This window comes from Pristis pectinata, chromosome 18 (assembly GCF_009764475.1).
Source record: "Pristis pectinata isolate sPriPec2 chromosome 18, sPriPec2.1.pri, whole genome shotgun sequence".
Taxonomy (NCBI): Eukaryota; Metazoa; Chordata; class Chondrichthyes; order Rhinopristiformes; family Pristidae; genus Pristis; species Pristis pectinata.
This window is the reverse complement of record NC_067422.1, coordinates 34,152,816-34,177,346: the sequence shown is the minus strand read 5'-3', so window position 1 is coordinate 34,177,346 and position 24,531 is coordinate 34,152,816. Positions and strand designations below refer to the sequence as shown.

Genomic DNA, 24,531 nt, shown 5'->3' with positions numbered 1-24,531 from the left:
GTTGTGGGTTTTGGGGGGTGAGCAAGGGGAGGGTGGGGGGGAGGGTTGAAGAGGGTGGGGGAATGAGTTTTTCTGCATTGTCTGTAAACTTTATACCCAAGTTTCAATACATCCACTACATTTTTCAAAGGGAACTGCAACAGATTTGTGTATGTTTGGTAAACACAAACATCGTATTCTTAACAGTGATTGGGTTGTGCAGGTGTGAGAACAGGAAATGATCTAGGCATGCAGTTTGATACCACAGTTATCCTGATGGTTCTTCCTTGTGCATTGACAGCCTTAAAAATATTAGTGTTCAGTTTCTAGTCATTACTTCTGTGTATATTTTGGTGTCATCCTCAAATGTGCATGTAGTGAACGGCACTTAATTCCAACTGCAGAACCTCATTATCTTTGGGCCTTTAAAAGATGTGGGCCCCTATTTGATTAGCTACATAGTATAGTAACACTGTCCTGCTGAAATAGCCAATCTTTAGACGGGTGTATATATCGGAAATTTTGCTGGACCCAGTGTAGCCAAGTGAGAACCAAATGGCAGCCACACATTCAAATCTTTTTGAATTGTTTATAGGAAACAAAACACCACTTACTTTACACCCATGGAATGAACAGGGTCAAAAATGATTTGTTCATTCTGTTCCTCTCATTCCGAAGTTATTAGTTGTTAACATAAATTCATGGGTTTGGCATTTGCCGCAGAAGTTAAATAAGTGTTATTGGTTCAAATAGTAAAGCACACAAAATTGTCCCTTGCGTCTCCCCACAAAAGTTTACTTGTTTACAGTGGTTTTAAAATTCTGCTGTAAATGATAGTCTCAAAGTATTCCCCTTTTGTAAAGGGTGAGATGTATACTGTTCCTAGTTTTCATATCCAGATTGTTTTACTACTTCTTGAATCGATTGGCTTTGATAATCATTTATGAAACTACTGTTCTTTTAAATCGGTTAATTGTTTTACTTTTTTTTAAACAAAAGTCCTATTTCTCATTCAAAACAAATTTTGCAGCTGAACTAAACTGTCGCACAATTCGCTGCACTGTGCACAGCTCAGTGGGCTTGACGTCTGATTAAGAATTGCTATTAGCAATCTTAAAACAAAAAGAAAAATTTCATGCCATTACTCCAGCTTGAGTTAATACAATGACTGCCAGTTAGTTTTGCGCATCTGCCTTAGGCCTCCAGTGTGGCTGAGCCCTGAAGGAGCACTGTGACACAGGCTTTGTTAGATTTCATAATTCTGGGTTAGAGGAGAACTGTAACGAATTTCTGTTTTTTGTTTAATAAAAGGTAAAAGGCCAGACAAGAGGGATACAACAGTGCAAATACCACGTAAATATATATAGATAGATAGATATTTATTTTTAAAATTAACTGTACTATGTACTTTTTTAACGCCATTAAATTTCATGTCACCTTATGCATCATTCAGTGACGTGTACAGTCCAGCTCTAGAGTTTTTCATCCTGCAAGAGTTATCTTTGCTATCTTTTCAGAAACCCTTAATTCAGATGCACGGAACCAGTTACTGTATCATCATTGGTCAGTTTTTAGGAATCCTTAGTGTGCTGGTTAAGCTCGGTGGGCTTACTCTACAGACATTACAGAAACTTTAAAAGTTAAAAGCTAATCTCCAACTCTTGCCAAGCATTTGATGGTCTTGCAGACTCCTTACACTTTTCTGTCTTATTTTAGTGAACATCATTTTCTTTCAATAAGGCCAATGAATGGTCTGCTGTTTGTGTAAACCTTGACCTCATTTTTCATTTCAGTTCCCTCTCCTAAAACGCTGTCGCCACATTAAGGGCACAGAAAGGTATTGTTGAATCCTTTGATTATTTGTTTGCTGCAGAATTTTAATGTATCTTTTTCCTCATTATGTCTGCAACATGAGCCATGAAAAGCTTTGATTGGATTCCTTGCTCTTCTCAGCTGAAGCACTTGTCTGACACACAATGGCCCCAAGCTAAGGAGGGGAAATAAATGAATCATAGTTCTCACTCCTGATCACTGTCTATTCGCTGGTGCACATGAACTGCTGACAGTATTGTGCTTACTTGTCAGTTAGCTCACAGTGTTCATGATAAAGGCTCATGTGTTACTGGAGGGCAGGTAATGTCTGTGGAACTAAAGTTCCATTGGCCCAAAAGCAAAAGCTGAGCACTGGAAATGTAAAATAAAAACAGAAAATGCTGAAAATATTCAGCAGCTCAGACAGTATCTGTGAGCAGAGAAACAGAGTTAACACTTTAGGTTGATGACCTTTCATCAGCATTACTCACTGCAGGAACAAAAGGAGGCATGTTGAAAGGTAACAGCACTCAGTTCTCAGCTCATGGGGCTGACTTGCAGCTTTGACCAACCTGGTAAGTTATGGAGTCTATCACTATATATACACACATCAGTGGAGCACTGCTGGGAAAGCAAGCAAGAGGTAAGATGTCAGAAGGCTAATATGCCATTTAGACAGCTGGATAATTAGGCATTATTATTTAGTTAGTGTTTAGAGAAATGTACCCATCATCAAACTACTTCTGCTAAAAGCTTGGAAGGTGACACAAGCAGTATAATTAATAGGTGAATGTACAAGGAGAAAGCCGGTTTGTTGACCAAGTATACTTCCCAACTCATTACGTAATTGCAACAGGTTGGATCTAAATCTCACCAGTCAACTGAAAAGATAATTCTGTTTCTCCGACTTCATTACAATTGTATCCGTGATGGTTCAGTATTGAGCTGAGTTGAACAACAGAAGCTTGTTGATGTCATTTAATTGTCAGTAAGAAATGGATAATTGCCAAGAACAAAGAAATCTAACTTTTTGTATTTGTTACAAGGGTTTTGTTCCAGTTTCTCATTTCTTGAATACATTGCTCCAGTGCCTTTGTTAATGCTACTTATTATTCACCAACAGATTGGTGTAAGTGAGGTCCCCAGCCTTTACTTTTTGTGGTGCATTCAGAGTTGGTAGCTCAACTTTTTGCAAGTTACTGCTCCCACCCCCATACCTTATTTCAAGACACCCGACTGTAAATGTTATTCCAAGCCACCTTTTATTACATTTTCTCCATTTTCCCATCCCCTTCACATGTGATCCAGTTTATCTAACCATTCCACAGATAAACACATTATTAGGCAGCTAGAACCCAGAACCTCCCCTGCGATGTTGCGCTCTAACAGTCTGCTGCTTTCAAATATTTTCATGAGTAGTATTATTTCTGCTTCCTATGCTCTAGAGACTTGCTAAATCTCAGTTGCACCATTGTTTCCTTCCCTGTAAGGTAAACCGTAAATTTCTGTCTGGATCTGAAACAAAATCATTTAAAATGTGTTAAATTATGCAAACGTCAATGTCACATTTCTTTGTTTATAGTTACCACCTTCTTGACCTTGGTTTCTATTATTACTGTGCAGCAAATTTTGTCTCTTAGGCGCTGTCTTGGGAATGAAGATAACGGCCTTCCACTTGCTGTGTGGTGACTGATGAGGCTAATGTGCCTGCAGGCTTTGCTGCAGCTGGTACGGGAGGGAAGGTAGTTTGGTAGGTGGGGTGCTTTTCCCACTATTCCCACTGAGTTTCTGTGTGCTTCAGAGCATGCACCTTCTGCTCCATGAAAGCTCACAGGAGAAGGAATCCCAGGAGTTGGTGAGGATGTTGCATTTTTCTTCGAGGTGGTTTTAAGAACATCCTTGAATGTTTTTGTCTACCCACTTGATAAACTTCCCACATCAAAGCTCAGAATATAGTGTTTCAGGAATCTGGTGTTGGGCATGTGAATGTTGAAGCCTGCCCAGTGTATTGTAAGTAGAGCTGGGAGAGGAAGGTGGCATTAATTTACTACTTCTGCCTCTGGATTTGGAGGATTTTGCAGAGATAGCGTTGGTGATAGCTCTCCAGCACTTTGAGGTGCCTGGTGTTGGTAATGGAAACCTCAAAAACACATAGGAGGCCTGGGGTCTCTACTGAAAGACAATGAGTTTTAGGTGAGGTTTGAGTCTTTTCCTTAGATGACCAAACACTGTTCTGGCTCACTGATGAATGGTTCCCAAGATATAGGAATGATTCATTTTCCAGGGGCAGTAAGTTTAATGCTTCGAATGATCGACAATGGAAGAAATGTTTGAGGGACCAATCTGAATCCTACCTGAGCCTGATCCTCTGCCTATTGCAGCCTCTGTATTTCCCAGCAGGTCAGTGATCAGGAGTAAGAATACAGGCAATCATTCCTCTGTCTAAACCAAAGGAAACTAATTGCTAAGCCTTGCCAAGTTCAATGATACAACACAAGCTAGAGAGACTATATAGCACAGCTTCTCACTGGATAACCCTTGCTCAACCATGAGTTATCTCGTTTTACTTTTTATTCTCATACTTAGGGCAATGTGGTTAGCAAACAAACAATGATTACTATAAAGAATAAGACCCTACCTACTCCATAATAGGTTGTGGAAATGTGGAATCAAAATGAACTGAGGAAGAATGAAATGGTTCCAACCAGGAGATATCGTGTTCTCCCTTTACACACTGGATTCTGGGAAATGTAGCTACGCAAATAACAGACCATTTATAAATGTAAGCTGTAAGGGACCGGGATAGCCCTGCAAGGATATATCTAGGATATCAAAATGGCTTAGTTTATTCCACTGTTGTCTTGTAGTATGCAGCATTCTTTATTTTCTATCAATCCCAATGCCAAGACTGACCAGCAACTGCATTTTAATTGGCTTGAAATTAACCAATGCACGATGAGAAAAACTCTTCTGTTGTCAGTTGCAGATCTCAGTTTTGATCCATTTCTATTTTAAGAAATTGTCTTAATGTTTCTGTGTTTAACCAGCAACACCAAAATAGGGTTGTAGCTAGATAGCAGTTTTGGTAGACCCATCCTACAATATACAATAAGCTGTTAACCAAATTTAATGGTAACAGGGCCTTTTCACTTAGCTTTTCCTATTTGATTCTCAGACTAGAAATCAATGCAGCAAGAATAGATGTAATATGAAGCAAGCATATTTGATACTGATATTACAATTATTCAGCCATGTTTATCATTTGGGGCAGATTCTTTGCAAGATTGTTTAATTCCAGCTAAACACGGATATGTTTCTACAGTGAAGGATGGAATTGGGTAAAACCAATTGAAAAAGAACTATCCTCTTCTATTGATTAGCCATTAGTCTATACTGAAACTGAATAATGCTACACATGACAAGAAAGGACTGAAGTAGCTGCACGTCTTAAGGCAGAGCTCTGCAAATTTAGGCACTAATTTCCATCACAAATCACATGGTGGGGGTTGTTGTCTTAACACCAGAGTTCATGTCAAATTGGACAAATGTGTTTACTCAAGGTTGGTGCAACCAGCTGTTTGTTGTATAGAAGCTCGGTGAAAAATGCTTGGCTTGTGGGCTGCAATTTACTGCTTTATCATTATTGGTGTTTCTTTGTACCAGCCACTGGTTCCCCGCTGAACTGTGAGTTTTATATATATATGTTATATATATATGAAACCTTTTAAATTAGGCTGCAAGAGTTTTATGTGCTTGTTGTATTTTATTTTTAAATTCAGCCTTAAATTCGAGTGGTATCTCATGTCATTTCTATACATTTCTTTCCATAAATAAAGATGAAGTTTTGGAAATAATCGATACTGAAGAAATTTGATTTGTGTCTGTGTCCATAAGCTGCACTACACATGATACAGCCCTTCAACATGCATCTGCCCTTGAATTAAATCATGGTGAATTGCATTTGAACCCCATCTACTCACCTTAGTTTTATCAAACATAGATTTTTGCTGGGAAGGAAGATTAGCAATTGCAGTTTTGAATCTTTGTTAACTCCCATCAGCAGCAACTTTTAGGGACAAAAGAGCCAGAGTTCTACACTTTGTGTGGTACCTACTGACAACAGTTCTAAAAGGCTTAGATTGATTTTCTAATGCTTCAGTTCTCCACTAGAGGATATACTTGGTTTGTATCTAAAGACCAATATGCCACAAGCCTATTTGTTTTTGGTAGCTATGCAATTTTAAAAGCAATATTTGTATTTGGACTCTTATTTCTCCCTCTCTCCAAAATTCATACCATCTCACCATTTAAAAAATATTTTCATATCTATCCCAGTTCCAAAATGGATAACTTCACACTTCCCTGAATTTAACTCTGCCATGGGTTTGCCAACTTTTAATTATCCACTATTTGTATCTTTTTATTTCCATTGACATTATTTATTATGCCGTTTAACTTGTGTTCTTAGCAAAGTTAAATGTGGAATGTAATATTCCTTCTTCAAAGTCGTATATTAAGCTGAAAATCTAAGTTCCAAGTGCAGACCTTACAGACTCGTACAGCACAGAAACTGGCCCTTTCAGCTGACTGTGATGCCCATCTTCACCAATCCCATTTGCCCGCAATAGGCCCGTGTCCCTCTAGGCCTTTGCCATCCAATATCACACGCATTTCTTGGCCCTCTGGTCTCCCCAGCCAAAGCAAAGATGGAGTTTGCCTGGTCCTTGCCTTCCACCCCAGCCTTTGAATTCAACAGATCATCTCAATTTCCTCAACCTTCACAAATATTTGACCACTAGACACATCTTCCCCTTCCAGCATTTGGGACTGCTCTTCCAACCCCAATTACTCACCTTCTTAAAGTACTTACTCATTCAACCACAGAATGTACAGTAGCGACTCATCTTTCCACCATCCAGAGACCTAAAAAGACCTTCCAGGTGAGCTGCATTCAGTGTTCACAGTGCAGTCTCTAAATTGGAGAAACCAAAGACAGTTTGGGTGACCCCTTTGGAGAGTACCATCATTCAATCCTGTTTTTATTTCAGAACTCCCACATCTGCAGCTTTTTTATTTTTGTTCACCTGTGACAGCTCTTTAGCTTAAGTATTTAAACTTCATTTAGAGCTTAATACAAGCTATGGCATTTAAAGCTTAGATAAAACTAAATGGTAGGTAAAAGGAGCAGACATTAAATATTAGATATCAAGTTAATAGAAACCTAAACTAATTGAAAACATGTCAAGATTTGATAGATGATTTATTGTAGCTGTATAGTGTGGGAATTCAATGAAATCCTCAAGAGACAGTGTGTTGTTTCCAGTACAAGGACATGAACAAGGATTGTAGGGAGGTTGGGCCTGGCCATGGCACTATGGTACAGGAGACCAATCAGGAGAGGAATCAAAACTTAATGTGAAAGCAGTAGAGGGAAGTTCAGTTAGGGGGATAGATAGCAAGCTTGTGTCCTTAGGGGAAAGGGGGCAAAATGGAAGGAACAGGTTTGGGGGTGGGGGGGGGGGGTGGAGGTGGAAGGGAAGAGAAAGGAGGGGGATTAAAATTAAAAGCTGTTTATCTAAACAAATGAAGCATTCCTAACAAGACAGGAGGATGATTTGAGGTCACAGGGATGGATAAATAGGTATGATCTAGAGCACTGGAGATGTGATTCAGGGTGACCAAGATTGGGAACTGAGTTTCCAAGATAACTGACACTTTGGAAGGACAGATGCAGTGGAAGAGTGTAAGCTGGCTCTGATAATAAAGGAGGACGTTAGGCCAATTATGGGAAACAATCATTGCTCAGAAATAGAATTAGCTTATTGGAGGCAGTAGTCTATAGGCTCACGTAACAGTAATTATACCATTGGATAGGATCGGTCAACAAGTAAACAAGGTTGTAACAAGAGTAATGCAATAACAATGGGTGACTTTAATCTTCAAATAGACTGGGCACAACAAGCTGGCAAAGATTTACATAAGGAGTTCATGGAATGTATCTGAGCAAGTTTCCTAGAACAATGTCACAGACTCAACTGGGGATAAGACTATTTTAAGATATGGCTGTGCAAAAGGACAGGATTTATTGGTATTCTAATAAAATTCTTTTATTTTGTTAAATTCTTTTCTGCTTTGATCATTCAACTTCAATGTCTGTGAGTGACAAACATGGGACTGAAACTTAAAGGAGTTGACATAGATATGAAAGTTAGTTAAAACAAATAGGGAAATTAGATTAACGGGTATTATAGTAGATAAATGGTGGCAGGCACTTAAGGAAATATTTCATAATCCTTAACATAGATATAGACCATTGGGGAATAATGTGAAAGGGGATCCATCTGTGGTTAGCTCAAGTTAAGGATGGGGTTAGATTGAAAGACGGGTCTTATAATGTTCCAAGATTAGTGCAGGCCTCAGAATAGGAAGAGGTTTGCAATAAGTTAGCATTCAGGTACAGCAAATAATTAAGGCCACAAATGGAATGTTGCCACAACAGTATAGGGCTTGAGTGAGAACACATCTGGAGTACTGCAGATGCTGAATATCTGAAATAAGAACAGAAAATACTGGAAATACTCAGCAGGTCAGGCTGTGTCTACAGAGAGACAAACAAATAAATCCTTCAGGTCTAACTTTGATATCCAGGACTATTCTGCTCCAGACCTCATTACAGCCTTGGTCTAAGCACTGACCAGTGCTAAGTTCCAGAGCAGAGTTGAGTGTGTTCTCAAGGCAGCATTTGAAGCAACACAATGTTAATCTGGATGACACATTTTTACCAAATGAACTTCCTCGTCCAGAAGTGTCTTGCACCAAGGGCCACACTAGGTAGCAACATATCTGAAAAGGACTAACAAATTTTAAATTAACAGATGACTTCAGCAATTCTGTACTCTGTATGGACATGTTTAATAATATGGATCAGAAATAGGCTACACAGGTGCTGCATTTCTGAGTTCACTCCCAGAAGGCTCATCATCAAGAGGTTTGGATGTAGAAACTTTACCTGCCAACTTTTCTTGAGTACATAATCTACAATTCCTGCTCCGACAACATTCCAGGACTAACAGACAGCAAGTTGATGCCCAAAGGCAACACTACCTAGAGACAGATGTGAGCAGAAAGCACTTTTTTCCCCAAAGCAGTAAGAAAATATTAAGCAGAAGTCAACTACATGATTGAGTCTGATAAGATTACCATTGATCCAGTAGCAGAGGCACTAATGAGTCAATTCCTTTTAATTTAAATTCGTGATTAGATGCAAGTGCGTACAGTCACAACTTGACACTAAATCTCCCCCAAAGATCATTTCAATTTGAGGGTAGACATTCTATATTTTGAAGTGTAGTGAATTCAGTACTCTAGACAAATGCTCACAGACAACATTCAGATGTGGTGCAAAAATATTTTATTGCTAACATATGCAAAGTTAGGTGGTGCGGTATTTACTGTGTATTTACAATCACAAACAGCAGTTTCTATGACTGGAAAGGGAAAAGGGAGCAAATTTAGCACATTTAAATAAATACAGGGCCTGCCACTGGCAGAAACTACAAAGCTACCCAATATTCCCCTCTCCCTCACTCAACAGCAAGATGACACCCATTCTGCACATACAGGTTAAAAAATGGTCTCCAGATCCTACAGTTTATTGATTTAATTTTTATTTTTTTGAGAAACAGCATCCCTTTGGTGGGCCAGTAAGACTGAAATATGAAACTATCAAAACAACACAACACACTCCTTCATGTTACTCCAACTTGTCGTTCACTTAAACAACATATCATTAGTACCTTGTAAATCAGTTATAGTCATTGGATTACATCTGCAGTGGAATCTCCTCTGAAGTATTGGTGTTATTAAAAGGTGAACATTAAGAGTTCTATTTTTTTGTTTATTATTTCCTACAATATTAAATCATGACTAAGCACAAATTGCGAGGCTACATTCTTGTTTCTACTGGCCCTGGTGATCATTCAATTTCTGTTTTAATGACTTTACAAAGTTACTTGAGTCACTCTCAGAATGCAATACAGCTCTTAGGGTGCTTGTTTTGCACAGGTGTGACCAACAGTGCCAGAAGAGCAAGGAAATAGCAAGTGCTGACCAAAAATGAGATAAGTTATGCTTTTAGTTCAATATCCGAATATAGATTAGTGTCAATGAAAGATTAACAATATAAGTTGTTTATACATTTGACATAATTTGGTAGCACCTTTAAAACTTCACAGTCTACAGTCACTTTAGTACAGATATAGAATCCTCACAAGCAGCTGTAGAAACGGCACAAATAACAGTATCAAAATGAATAAAGCTTCAAAATCACTGCCAACCCTTCTTATCTAAAAATGTTTTAAAAGTTCCAAAGTTTAGATACAATCCTCATTAATGGGCTGACAAAAAAAAGGAAGGTTGTAACAGTTTTAATAAGATTTGTTTTGTCTATATGTTTTAATTTTGCTAGGGGAGTGGAAATGTGGGTAAGAGAGGGTATTTTGCAGACTGGGAAAATGGGACACTGTCTTCAAACTTGTACCTTCTCCAAATATTCAAACATCCAAATCAAGCTCCAACTTTCAGTCCAATAAAGAAAAACGAAAATACACAAGCATCCCTCTCTTGTGGTTATATACAAGTAGTGTCTTTCATATTTTCTAAAAAGGTTTTTCCCATTTGTTTACACAGTAGCTTATACAGCAGTGTATATAAATCAGCTTTACAGACTGTGAGGGACCACAAAACCCCAAACATCGAAACAAAGCTAATCCCTACGTAGTATTTACAATAAGAGATTGCAATAAGATTAGTTGTAGCATCTGCAGTGCATGGAACTTAAAGTAAATGCTATAACTTTACAATAATAATCCAAGGGAAAATAGGTGTGCGCGGGTCGTGTGTGTTTTATTTTAAATACAACTTGTGTATCACTGCTGAGCAACTCAAAGCTTCCATTAGAGGTCATATTTGACTGTGATACACGCAAAGGCAGAATGGCTGCCTCATACATGCAAAGGAGCTCTTAAAATTCTTTTGTCTCCTTATTTTCAAATAGGTGAAACCTCTGCTGAACTGTAAGTCCTTCTTTGAGGCTCTGTGAATGGAAAGCAAGAAAAACAATCGATCAGTCTTTTTATGAAAAGACCAACAAAAACATCCAAATAACAATTTCATGTTCATTCTGTCACAGTACCCAATCATCCTTTGCTTTTACATCTAGGCTGAAGGTAGTCAAAAATTACCATGTTTAAGTTTTAATTAAGAATATCAAATAAAATGGCAGAGAATGGTGAAATTAATCCTCTGTGACTAATTATTCTTACAACCAAATTTCAAGTATGACAGATGTCTAGTATTTATTGTATGTAATTATTGGTGCATAAAGCCGACTTTAGATGGACAACATAGCAGGAATAATTTGCATATTTATCAACAGATTAAATGATCACTAAACAGTCAGTTATATGACCCTACATGCATATATTCAGGCACAGCAAGGACAAACACAATAAAAGCTACAATGAAAGTAGATACCACACAACTGCAACAAAATAAACACTTTGGTTGATAATGGTCCATATTACATTTTAAAAAATAGTTTTTATTGCAACTCGGTAGATTATCTAAGCTAATACAATTAAATTTCACATCAGAGGGTTAGACATAATCCAACTGTAGTTCCAGATCTGCAATTGGTACCCTGGCAAAAAAGTGAAGTCTTAATCAGACTGCAAAAAATAATTAGGACAACGTGTTTGTGGGTAAAAAGAGATCAGTGTCGAAGAAATTAAATGCTTTCCTAGTTTTTGGTCACAAAACAGCAAAATACTATTGTCAAAATGATCAACAAGATGTTTGATACTAGAGGAAACAGATTCTACAATGGACAAGTATGCCTCAATTCCAAGCACAAACTTCTCCCAGTGTATCACCATAGCACTTCAACTTCTTTATCAGAAATCCTTTCAGCTATTTTTGCAATGAGATCCAATATAAATGAACAATTTCATGCAGTGGGCTTGCATTCATATTAATGTTACTTAAAATGCACCAGAGCATGAGATTCCATTTTGGGATGGAGAAATTTTCAAAATGAGATATAAACTTATGCATCTCCCAATCCTCTGGCAGATTTGACTGGTTGGGTTGTTAAAACACTGGTGTCATAAATCAAGTTGGAAAACATAGGTCTTCTGCAATTCAGGCAGATACCATGCAGGAAATTATTACAAGATTGAGTTTGCCAGACTCTCTGCAGCCATTTCAGGTACATGGCTTTAGCCCCCGACTGATAGCATGATGCACTGGACTACTTTAGCTTGCAGGGTTTCCTTCGTCACTGGTTATTTCAAAAACAGATATTGCTATTGTGTGGACTATTATAGCAACAAGACTTGGAACTCTTGTTAACTCATTAGAGACTAGAATATTCAGAAAAACCGTACTCCACAACACTTCCATATTCTCTGCCCCAGTCTTCAGACGTCTAAGCTACTGTCTGGTTGGTAATTAAACCATTACATAAGCTGCAGTTTTGTGGTTCAAGGTAACAAAACGTGAAGACAACATGAATGGAAGTCCTTTTTTTGGGTGATGCTTAGTAGAGTGGAACATTCTGTACAAGCCATGGACATAAATTGCAAGAGGTTTAATTCTGTAGCATAATTTTGAATAAGCATGCATAATGCAAACACATTCAGACAAACACAGTTTTCAATAATTGCACAGCACTCCATTGATTTGCAAAACCAGTGGAAATAAACAACATTCAAAAGAAAACATAAAAAACACAGATGCCGAGTGAATATACTAAACCTCCAATGCTGTTATGGTTACCACACTAATCTCGACATTGCTATATCTTAAGAATACGTGAATTTAGGAAAGGTAATAGATTATTCAACCTGTTTAGCTTATTCTGCACTTCAATGAACAATAATTAATCAATATCTTAATTCCAACTACCCGACTCCGTACCTCTTAATAGTTTTGGCAGCCATAAATCTATTTGAAAATGTTAAGAAAGCTAGGTTCTATTGCTTTTTTATGGTTGAGTGTGCCATTTCTGGAAATGGCTGAGCAGGGAGCTGATTGAGATGTACAAAATTATGAGCAGTACAAATAGGGTAAATAGCAACTTTCCCATAGCAGAGATGAACAAAATCAGAAGGCACGTTTAAGGTAAGGGTAGGTGGTTTAGTGGGGATCCGAGGAAGAATCTTTTTACTCTGAGGATTTTTGGAGTATGGAATGCACTGCCTGAGGAGTTGGTGGAGGAAGGTTCTCTCACATCACTTAAGAAATATCCAGACAAGCACTTGAATTGCCAATGCATAGAAGGCTATAGGTCAAATGCTGGAAAATGGGATTAGTACAGAAGATCGGTATGAACACGTAGGCCAAAGGGCCCATTTCTGTGCTACGTGATTCTATGAAGATGGGTTCCCCTAGATGTTCAAGACAGCTTGCAATCAAGACAACCAAAAAACAGAGAAATAACTTAATTTTCACGATTATTCCTCCAATATGACCTACTGCAGAACTATACCCTTTGAATACTACTACACCATATAAATTTATTGATAATGTGGTCATGCAGAATTCATAAGAGTTATATACAAATTTCAACTTTTGGAGTCATCTTGCTTGTAGACACAGCAATGAGAGATTTAATTTCACACAGGCCAAAGCAGAGACCAAGAAACAAATCCAAACAGACCCCAGTGGATGCCCACACATAAAAACAGCCCAACTCCCACAGTGACATGCCTTGACTCAGTGACAATAACCGATGGTGGTTGGTGGTTTACCTAAAGGGAAGATGTCAATCATCAGGTAGCTCTAGCTGTCCCATGCCACCTCTTTACTCACAGACTAAAGGACGACGAAGGGGAGCAAAATGAAATAAGGAAGGTTAGAAAACAAAGCATCACTGTTAACCCATGAATTTTAGACTAAGATTTCTGGCTTGATTTCACCCAGAAGTACACAGGATATCTCAAAGGGTGGTTTATGTAAATTAATTAGATATGACCTACATTAGTTCTACCTGCAAGGTGATCTGAGTGACATTACTCTCTTCCTTCATCAATAAAAATAGCTCAAAGCAGTTATTTTTTGTGCTTAATAATACAGATCAACTTTTTGCTTTCCCTCTCTCTTCAGTGATCTCATAAGGGTCTGGCCAACATTGACAGTGCACAGCACATGGCATCTAGGGCGAGATAAATAAAGTCTTAGCAGTGATCTCAAAATGGCAAAATATGTCATTAATAACTTAGCTTTGATGTATCTTTGACCCCAATAAAAATTTCTCATTGTTATTTTCAGTTTTTATATATAAAGACATATCCCAGGCATAGTTGCACAACCTCACACAAGAGACAGGCAACCTGCTTCCCTGATTTTCTCAGTACAATTCTACAACTGCCTCCTTGAAGTGGCAGGTTATCTCATGACTCCTGCTGATATGATGCCACTGATGCAACGTCTATCAAGGATTCTTTCTATGGGGATCTTGCCAAAACCTTGGGCTTTTAAATAGTACAACCTTTTAGAAGATGACGCTAGTTTTATGATGCCAGGTTCTCTACTTTGGGCTATTACTATAAATCATAAAACTAACACAAAGGATATAGTTAATGAAAACTATACCTGTTCACAGTTGTGATTACCCTGGAATGGCAAAACAATTTAAGGACTGGGAAATAAACTCAACTATCAGTTCCAGAGATCAGCTCTGCATGGGACAATTTAATCTGATAAGTGCACTTTACAAAATAAAAATTAATGATATAAGCTGATTTGGTAAATCACCCTAAAATGTGAAGACACACCACTTATAAACGCCTAGGTCAAATCAGTGATGCAAGGCTCAAAGATGAGATTCTTTTTCAACTGTGCACTACATCAAGTTATGCATTTGTTTATACTATAAATAAGATTCTTACATATGCATGAACTAAAAGCCTTCTTGTGAATGTATGTACCACCAGAAAGACTAAAGCATTGTATCTAACCACAACCCAGTTTTCTTCCCTCTTTACTCAAAGAGCAAGACTAATCCTGTGGTAAGGTTCCAAGGATGTCATAGTTCTCTGGGTAATTTTTATGTGAGTGTTGATACTCACCAAGTGTGCCAGCAGGTTATTTTACAGTGAGTGAAAAGAATCAAAGTCAGATCCCATTCCTCACCAGATGTCCACACGTATGCAATGTCTCGTACTGGTCATTTGGCTGGAATCTAGACTTATTCCTTACATCATAAATGAAAATACTAATTTGAATGCCCTTTTTGCTACTTCCATACATTAAACCAGAGGGCAGTCAGGACAGGACTGTGATGTATTGGTCTGAACTTGAAAAGTGCACAGATTACGATGTGTACAGGCTGTAGTTAAGGTTTCAAATATGTCAGATGCTTCCATATCACAGATCTACAGGTGATTTGAAACAATCCTGGTGAATTAACTATAATTTTTCATGTGCTCATTCCTGGATAAAAGAATCATTTAACAGAACATATCAAAATTTTCAGGAGTTGCACAAAACAACTAGCTTCCTTCCATTACACGTCCAGTGGCTTTACATCAGTTTTGAATTAAATTTTAAATTAGATTATAATGTAGATGAAAGGGAGTTTGGATATGCCTGCCAATCCCAGTGATTTGAAATTAAACATTATGTGATATATAGTGGGTTTACTTATTAAGATGCAGAAATTTCCTCTTCTCCCTGAAGAGCTCATCTGCATAATGGTAACTGAGTGTATTGGTTCAATCTTCAGAGGTGCATATGAGTTTGTAGCATCATGTACATTATAAACTGCCTTTGGACCAGTATTGTTGAAAAATGAAAGGATGTTTGACTGAATACCTATAGCAATATTAATGCATTTACTTAAGTACTCAAAATTAGTCATTTTCCTTTAGGCTAAACTGCATTAGAGAAAACTGACATTAGAGATGTTGAGGAAATGAAAGATTACCTTTGATCTCAGAGCTCGATCTGCTCGTTTTGCTGCTGCTGCCATCTTTAGGATATCTGGATTGCTCTTTGATTTCATTATATCTGAGAAAAAAATGTATTCCAAATTTCAAAACCAGCATCCTGTTTTCTCAAAGACAATTTCGAAAAGAAGTTCAAAACCACTCACATACTTTAAAATGTCTCTATTTGGCAAATGTGCCTTAAAGTGATTTCACTGTGCCAGCCATAATGAAAGCTATATTTTCTCCATGTCTTTAACAAAGAGAAACATCCCAAGAACACTCGAGAGATTAAGGAACACCAGGTCTCCTTTCTGAACAGTGTAATTCTATGGGAGAGCTGGTGAAAATTGAATAAATTGAAAAGGTGTTAAAATGAGAGTATGGCTAAGAATATAGTGTTAAAAAGTAAATACTTTCCATCACACAGTAATCATCAGCGAACATGAAACTAAATTTCCCTTTCAAGATGTATTTGTCTGGTGTTTATACCTTTTATTCCAGAAGGCAAAAGCCCAGCCATTCATTTAACTTATCTCCAGAGCGAGCATCTCAGGCTACTTAATTAGAATGCAACATAGTGCCCTCACCAACAAGAAATCACGGAATAATAACTGAGAATACAAAGGGTGGAAATATTTTCTCTTCTTGAGCTCTCTGAGAAGAATTACTGAGCACCCAAATGCACTTCTGAAATTGATTAAATTAGTACAAATTGTGATCAAACATGGGGCTTTTCTAAGTTGCAGCTTTTGAAGTGAAGAGGAATTGTGCAGTCAAAAAGTGAAATCAATTCAGCTTTGAGAAAATTTCATTTAAAATAAAGCTATAATTGATGCATATTCCAGTATGGAGACTCAAAATCAAAATAGCTAACCTTTAGTTTTCTCACTACAATATTAAATTCACTCTTAAATGTGTCCTGGTCCCAACCATTTTTCTTGAAGGTTGATCCCAGGATCCCCTAGTGTATAAAGAGTATGTAATGTGATGGTTCTTCACCAGAAGAGTACTTCAGTTTGTTTAAAATTAGCGAAAATATATGCACAATTAGTTCCGATTCTTCGGTTTGCTGTACCATATCTGCTGTGCTCGGTTTCATCCACAGGCTGTTCTCCCAGTGCTTCCTGCGCCAGCTGCAGCTGCTCTTTCAGTCGGTTTATGTCACGCTCTGATTTAGCCTTCACAATACTTAGCTCTGTGTAGATGTCCTTATACTTATCTGTAGCATATTTTTTATCCTGCAGAAACAAACGTACTTATTGCAGACTTGATAATGATTTTTTTTTAGGGAAATTACATCCTAAATAACAAACATTGTTGAAACTCAAGGAGAGCAGTTTCAACTTCCAGGCTCCTCACCACATGTTCTAATTTTGACACAGTTATTCCTCCAAATTACTAATAGTTTCCTACTTCCACAGCTTTCATCTTAGCACTCGAGTGTCCAACCAGCTTGGGACATTCACCAATACTGGACTACAACACTTCAAGGAAACTTGTTCTGGTGTCAAATCCAATTAAGTTTGGGATCATTGGTGACGGTGAAAACAATCCATCAAACATTAAAGTCGTTCTGACTTGAACCCCTCTATTATCTATTCTCACTTTCAATCCCATCATACATAAACAATTTTGTTCATAAAATTAATGAAGCAACATGATATAGATAAGCTTTAGCACAGAGGTGAACAGACTTTATTTTAAGCAAAAGCAGACTACTGGAGGAACTCAGCAGGTCAGGCAGCATCTGTGGTGGCAAATGAACAGTTGATGTTTCGGGTTGAGACCCTTCATCTGGACTGACCCACCGAGTTCCTCCAGTAGTTTGTTTATAGCTTCAGATGTCAGCATCTGCAGTCTCTTATGTCTCCGTATAAACCTTATTTTAAACTCGTCTTAAGTCCTAGGTTTAGGTACACTACTGAAATAGATGAACAAGTCAATGACATTTCTGCACTTGTTCAATAAAATCAAATAGGTATTTTTAACCTAAATAACAACAACAATAACTGGTAATTACTGGGAGTTCTAAGCTTAAGCACATGGCATAAATGTAAAGATGAATGAATTCTATTTACACTGCTCATTTTAATAGGCCAGACTGTTGTGGACCCAATCTGTGCTCCAGACTCACCATCTGCAATACCTACCCGTCCATCCATCCTAATTTTTCTTGGATATGGAGGGCTGAATGAACCGACCCTCCACACTTGACAGGTATCTAGTAAAGCAAAGAAAGCTCCATACTAAATATCTTTAAGCTCAGTATCCAAAATTCCCTGATCGCTATTGACTCCTGACAAAGATTACAAAACACTTTTCTGATAGTCAGTTATCAAAAATTATTCAGATTTCAATAATTAAAAAATAAAAAAATAATTAAAAATGCAAAATAAAGGATTCAATTAAAACACATTAAAATACCAATAAATAATTAACAACTTATTCAGTAAAATAGGGTCACTATTCAGATGCCAGCTCTCCTTGGCACAAAGCTGAAGGCCAGCTGCAAAGTGCATCTGAAACCCATCTTCAGGAAGTTATTGCTCTGTCACTGGTCTCATTGGAGAGTCCAGTGAAGCAACAGACAGTCAGCCGGTGCTTCAGATGGGAAGTCAGACCACTGGACCATCAGCCAGCACAATTCATCTTGATATTCATGGATGATGTTTTCTTCAGTGACACTAGATGGCACTAAGCAACAATCAGTTGTAACCTACACTCAAGGTCATAACATTTTCTAGGGCTTTCAGGCTAATTTCACTCCAATCACATATTGCAGCAGGTGAATTTATAACTGGCAACTCTATTCAGTTTCTGCTCTAGACTGCTAAATATGCCATTCTCCCATATGCAACTGCAACCATTATTGGACTTAAATAAATAGTACAAGGACAATTATTAGACTTAATAAATAGTACAAGGACTGTTTAGTACTTGACATGGAGGTGATAAGCAAGCTAAAACAAAGAGGGGTATTAGAATAAGGAAGAGACAGCTGGGGCAGCCAGCCCAGTCTGAAGGAACATGAAGGTGAACATACTTGGGAAATTTCTGTATTTGACCCAGAGTCTCTGGCAACTTACAGAAACTATTTGGACTCCAGAGAGTTCCAGGTGGACTGTTGGTCCAGGTCCCTCTCATCTTCACTAACTTATCTTCTGTCAAAGCACAACCAGCCACTGAAGCATTTAAACAGGTAGCACAACAGCAACCACTCATCGTACATCCCAAGTACTTAGAAATAATAGAAAAGGAAATTTTCTGCTGGTTGCTCTCAAGTGTTTTGCTTTATGTGTTACCGTTTAATGCTTTATGCACTTTCCCCTCCATTTCCACACTAATTTAATCAGTTACAATAAGGTGCAATAGTGAAATCAATTCTAATTTCACTATTGCATCTTATTGCAAGATAAACATTTAAAAATACTTATACATGCTTAAAAAGGAAAATGCAGTAACTTCAGAGTGAACAAATAAGCGGAGGCAAGTACAACTGACAGCTTGCATTCTTGCATGCGTTCAGAATTGAAGACCTTGGACAAATTTATCACTTAATTTTTCTTTTGCAATCTTTCCAACCTCTATCAGGTTTTAATTTGAATGAATACAGAAATTAGCATTGGAAAAGAATGGTGAAATCACAGTTTCAGATGTGAACATTAAAGTCTTGCAAGCTCTATCCAGTTCTACTGATACTGTCTCTCTTGCAACAGGCAAACCTCAAAATGCACTGTTTTTTTTCTGAATTGCAAATGGAAGTTGTCATTGAAGCTGAGTTCTGCAGCCTGAAGTATCTCAGGGTCTATTAAATACACAATTCGTAAGTATGAAGGAGAATGAAAGCTGGCAGTCAAGAGGGTAAAAAGCAGCATTTAGCACTCTTAGAATCACTTTTTTTTAAAAAAAGAAAACACGAATATGGAATTCTTGGGGAGCAGGAGTAAAACAGCAAGATTTTCAGTCAACCAGGAAGCTGACTCGGTTGCAAAATTCTCTGCACCCCTGACTCCAGCAACAAATCCACAATTCAAGGGCTTATTTTTTAAGTGCTAAGAGAAATTCTATAGCAATTTACATGGAATGACAAAGCTTGCCTGGGGCTGTCCATAATGATGCAAAATTCTCATGCTTTCTCACAGCCTATGTCTGCAGCAAGCTCCCTCTCAATAGTTACAATTTCTTTGTATGATTTTGTGCATTACACATTGTATGCAAATTAGATGTAGATTCTATCCAAACTTAATTAGAATTGGGAGAGGCAATGTTCTTCCTATTTCAGTTCCTTTGATTGATAATAATCCTAATAATGTAATCCAATGAATTTATAATTTTCCTGACACTGAACACCATGTGGGAAAACGAATACTGTGATTTTTACTTTAGGCAAGTTGCTATCGCTGCACCACACAAGTTCCTTCTCCCCCTGCCCTAACATCCTTGAAAAAGCAAACATTAAGGTCCCAAGGGCTTTCTCAGAATAGCAATTAAACATCAGTTGGATAAAAACCTCACCCAATAATAAAGCTTTTGCCTTTTCATTTACCTGAACTGCACACTGAAAGGCTAATTTTTTTTATATAACTGCACAAACGATTTGAAGAATGGAAGCAAATTTACTAAAGACATTCATTAAAAGTCGGGACAGGCACGGTAGTGTAGTGGTTAGCGTAACACTATTGCAGTGCCAGTGACCCGGGTTCAATTCCGGTCGCTGTCTGTAAGGAGTTTGTACGTTCTCCCTGTGTCTGTGTAGGTTTCTTCCGGGTGCTCTGGTTTCCTCCCACATTCCAAAGACGTACACGCTAGGAAGTTGTGGGCATGCTGTGTTGGTGCCGGAAGCGTGGCGACACTTGTGGGCTGCCCCCAGAACACTCTACGCAAAAGATGCATTTCACTGTGTGTTTCGATGTACATGTGACTAATAAAGATATCCTGTCCTAATGTCCTGATTGATATGTAGATCAGGTTGTCACATGATATATCTGTACTGAGTGAGCCAATCTCAACTGGGACTGGATCTAGAATTATTTTGCCAGTGCTCCTTAGGAAGAGGGGGTGGGTAAGTGAATCAGCGCTCCAATCCCTGATTGATGTCTCTAGGTTGCTGCTGGAAATGCTACTGTATGTGGATATCACATGAAGGCAACGTGTCAGTTATCTGCAAAGCCCCCCATAGTTGAAAATTATGTTGGCATTCACCATTTATTTTTCACCAAATAAAGAGGGTAAGATAATTTTAAGAACACCATTCGCTGTAACAAAAACTAATAAAAAGCTACTATCAAGAATAGGTACAGCTTGAGGACTACTTACACGCTGAGCAGTCTGCAATTCATCTTTCAGCGAATTAATTTCCTGTTTTAAGTACTGTATTTCTGATTCCTTGACTCTCAGCAATACCTGAACAGAATGGACACAACTACATTAAATATCAGAATATTTCAGTAAAACCTGCAAAGCAAAATAAGATGAATACTTTTACAATTGAGATTTACACTTGGATTTAAAATTTCTTATTTCATACCAGATTACAGTAACAAAGAAATTGGGTTCCTTCTTTACATAACGTGGACTGCACTTTTCATTGTAATCAATGAAATTCTATCTTAAAGTCTCATTTTGGTCATTTTCAAAATTTAATTTCTCCAGATTGTTGTTTGTGTTATATAGATGGAATGCTTTTCATTGTTGTGCACATTTAACCATCATAATTTTCTAGCCTGGTTCCGAATTTACCTTTCTGCATTTAAAGTCGAAGGAATTCTTTTACATTTATATACCGACAACCTGCACATGTTCCCCAAATTCTCCAACATTAATTATTTCACTCTTCAACTACCTGCTCACTTCATCCAAAGCTTGACTTCTTTTCCCCCATCCTCTCCTGCACTGCTAGTCCTGATCTACTATACCATCTGCTGGTTCCATCCAAACTCAAGAAAAATAATATCACGTAACTCTTAAAATGAAGGTAATCTGAGAATCCCAAGGCTCAGATCTTCATAAGTGGGAGCTAGTCAGTGTTGCAGTCTGGTATTATCAAATTCCTAACCAGGAACAAACCTGGGATCAGCTTATATCTAATGCTAACATGTATGGTTACCTCTAGTTCATATACTTCTTTGCCTTGTGATAGAGTAGGAGCATCACCCCCATTGTCACTGGTCATCATTGTCCTCAGCCGTGTTATCTCTGCGGCTAAACGATTATTCAGCTCCTATTAGGAACAATAAAGCTCAATAAGACACAAGGGTAAACACTCAATGTTTTTTTTTAATTAAACACATGGTTTTATCAGTCAAAAAATGAGAAGAGGATTGAGAGAGACAGAAAGAAAACATGAGAGTAGAAAGAGCGAGGAGGGAAGGAGGCACAGAACGAGAGGGGTGGCAGGAGGTTGAAAGAAAGAGACAGGGAATTGGGGGAAAAGGGTGTTGGTGCAGCCCACCTACACTCCCACCTCCAGCAGCAACACTTGGAAAATGGAAATTATTTTGACAGCTGACGAGACCCAGGATGTGGCTCAAGCTTGGTGTCAATGTTTTTGTGGATAGGGCTTGATACATCAGCAAGGATTCCCCTAGTGGTTCTAAGAAGTCCCTGCTGTGAAGCAAGTTTATATTTAGGTCAAAGTCAGTGGTCATCCCATAGTATTTTCCCCACTGTCCCCAAATCTTGACCCCTTGCATCTGTTGGTGGCTCTTGGATAGTACCATCCAAAAGTTTTTGCCTTTGGAACCTGCCTGGAACTTGGCCTTCATAGGTAAGGTGCCTGGGTTGGTAAAATTATATGGTGGAAAAGGCCAACAAGGTGGTGAATTTTGGTAATTCTCTATCCTGGAGGGCTATGCAGTCGCAGTCACTGAATTCATTCAAAACAGAGACAGATTTCTGGATACTAATGGAATCAAGGGATACGGGGACAGTTTAAAAAAATGGCACTGAAATAGAAGATCAGTCATGATCTTGAATGAGAGAGCAGGTTTGAAGTATCATGCCCTACTCCTGCCCCTATCTCTTACATATTACATTCAGGTGAGCCAATTTCCCATTTAAAAATGCTGCTGCTACCCTAGTACAGGACTGTCGGCAACAGTACCCATCGCCCACGCATTTCCTGAAGGCATCAACTCTTGGTCATATTTTGTTCCCTGAGCACTGGCATGCTCTACCAAAATTACTAACAGTTACACACAAATAAATGTAACAGGCTATTCAACAATGGAATATCAAACCCAAGTACTTTGTAGTTTTTAATATTCACAAGTGTAGTTTTTCAGCAAGGCTATGAATCCTGGCTTGTCTGCTCCAACACAGATCGGCTATAAGCTTAGTGATTCCCTTTACATGCTTATTTTAACCTTCAAACAGTCAAAAGGGAGAAACATAGAACAGCTATATTGTTTAGATGAGGCTAACTTACATATCACACAGAAAATATCTGCAGTAAACTCAAAATCTGAGGATCAGTTGGGGTGGGGGTGCAGCCATTGTTTCAAAACAGATTTGTGTAACAAAATTAGCTTACATTTATTGCATGAAAGGGCACTATGCCAAGTGATAGAGCCTCAGAGCACTAAAATATATGACAATCTAGAATAAAATGCATAAAAATGCAAAAACTAGCTTGATCCTGTTGACTGGGAGAAATACAAGGATAACTGGGCAGATGTACATCACAGTCCTTACTTATGTTTGAAGAAAGACACAAAGTGGAAAGGCATCACCGATTCATCAAGTAAATAACTTGTCAGAAAATATCCAACCTCTCACTTGCAGCCATAGTAATAAGGGTAATAGAATCATACAGCACGGAAACAGGCCCTTCAGCCCAACTGATCCATGCCGACCAAGATTCTAATTTAAGCTAGTACTATTTGCCCACACTTGGCGCATATCCCTCTAAACCTTTCCTATCTATGTACCTATCCAAGTACCTTTTAAATGTTGTTAATGTATCTGCCTCAACCACTTCAGTGTGGTCAATGGTGATCCCAGAATACTGATAATGGAAGATTCAGCAATGACATTGCCATAGAATGTCAAGGGGAAGATTATTACTTTTGTTTTAAGTATATGGTTATTGCTACATCCTGTATGATGAGGATGGTACACACCTGATTGCTCTTCGTGTCACAGGCAGACTTAGATTGCTTTATTATCTGGAAACAAACACTGAGCTCATTCGTCAGCAAATATCTCTACTTATGACATGATATAATGGAGTGAAGCAGTTGAACATCAGTGGGTTTGGGTCACTGCCTGGGGGTACTCCTCCAACATTGTCCTTGGGCTGAGACGATTGGCTTCCATAAACTACAACCATTTCCCTTTATGTTAGACATGACTTCAGCCTCTGGAGAGGTTATCCCACTTACTTCCATCCACTTCAGTTGTGTTGAGCTTTCTTCATAACCAATGTATCAAATGCTGGCTTCATGTTAAGGGCAGTCACACTCTCTCACCTTTGGAACTCATTTATTTTATTAGTGTTGGGATGAAGTCAGAAGCATAGTTGCTCTGGCAGAACCCAAAAGGAAGCAATTGTAAGTTATGGACATGGTCCACAACAGCACCAATGACACCTTCCATCGGTTTTCTGATGATTGAGAGCAGACTAATAAGGGCAATTAATAAGATTGGATTTTGTGGCCAGGACATATCTGGGCAATTTTCTACATTGTCAGGTAGATGTCAGCATTGTAGCTGAATAGAATAGCTTGGCTTGGTGTGCAGCTGGTTTCTC

At 38.2% G+C, this 24,531-nt stretch overlaps 1 protein-coding gene across 3 annotated transcripts in view; it reads right to left on the bottom strand.

The window, feature by feature from the left end:
- Positions 1–9,198: 9,198 nt before the first annotated feature.
- mprip (myosin phosphatase Rho interacting protein) overlaps positions 9,199–24,531 on the bottom strand; it is a 269,104-nt gene continuing 253,771 nt past the window's right edge. For 2 of the 3 annotated variants that reach the window (XM_052032878.1, XM_052032880.1), the window contains 5 exons: positions 21,889–22,002; positions 21,099–21,185; positions 16,858–17,020; positions 15,779–15,861; positions 9,199–10,885 (listed from right to left, as the gene is read on the bottom strand). In XM_052032878.1, coding sequence (XP_051888838.1) covers positions 10,814–10,885; positions 15,779–15,861; positions 16,858–17,020; positions 21,099–21,185; positions 21,889–22,002 — 519 coding nt within the window. In that variant the 3' untranslated portion in view covers positions 9,199–10,813. Of the gene's footprint in view, positions 10,886–13,601; positions 13,666–15,778; positions 15,862–16,857; positions 17,021–21,098; positions 21,186–21,888; positions 22,003–24,531 lie in introns of all 3 variants that reach the window. The other variant, XM_052032879.1, reaches the window with a different exon arrangement.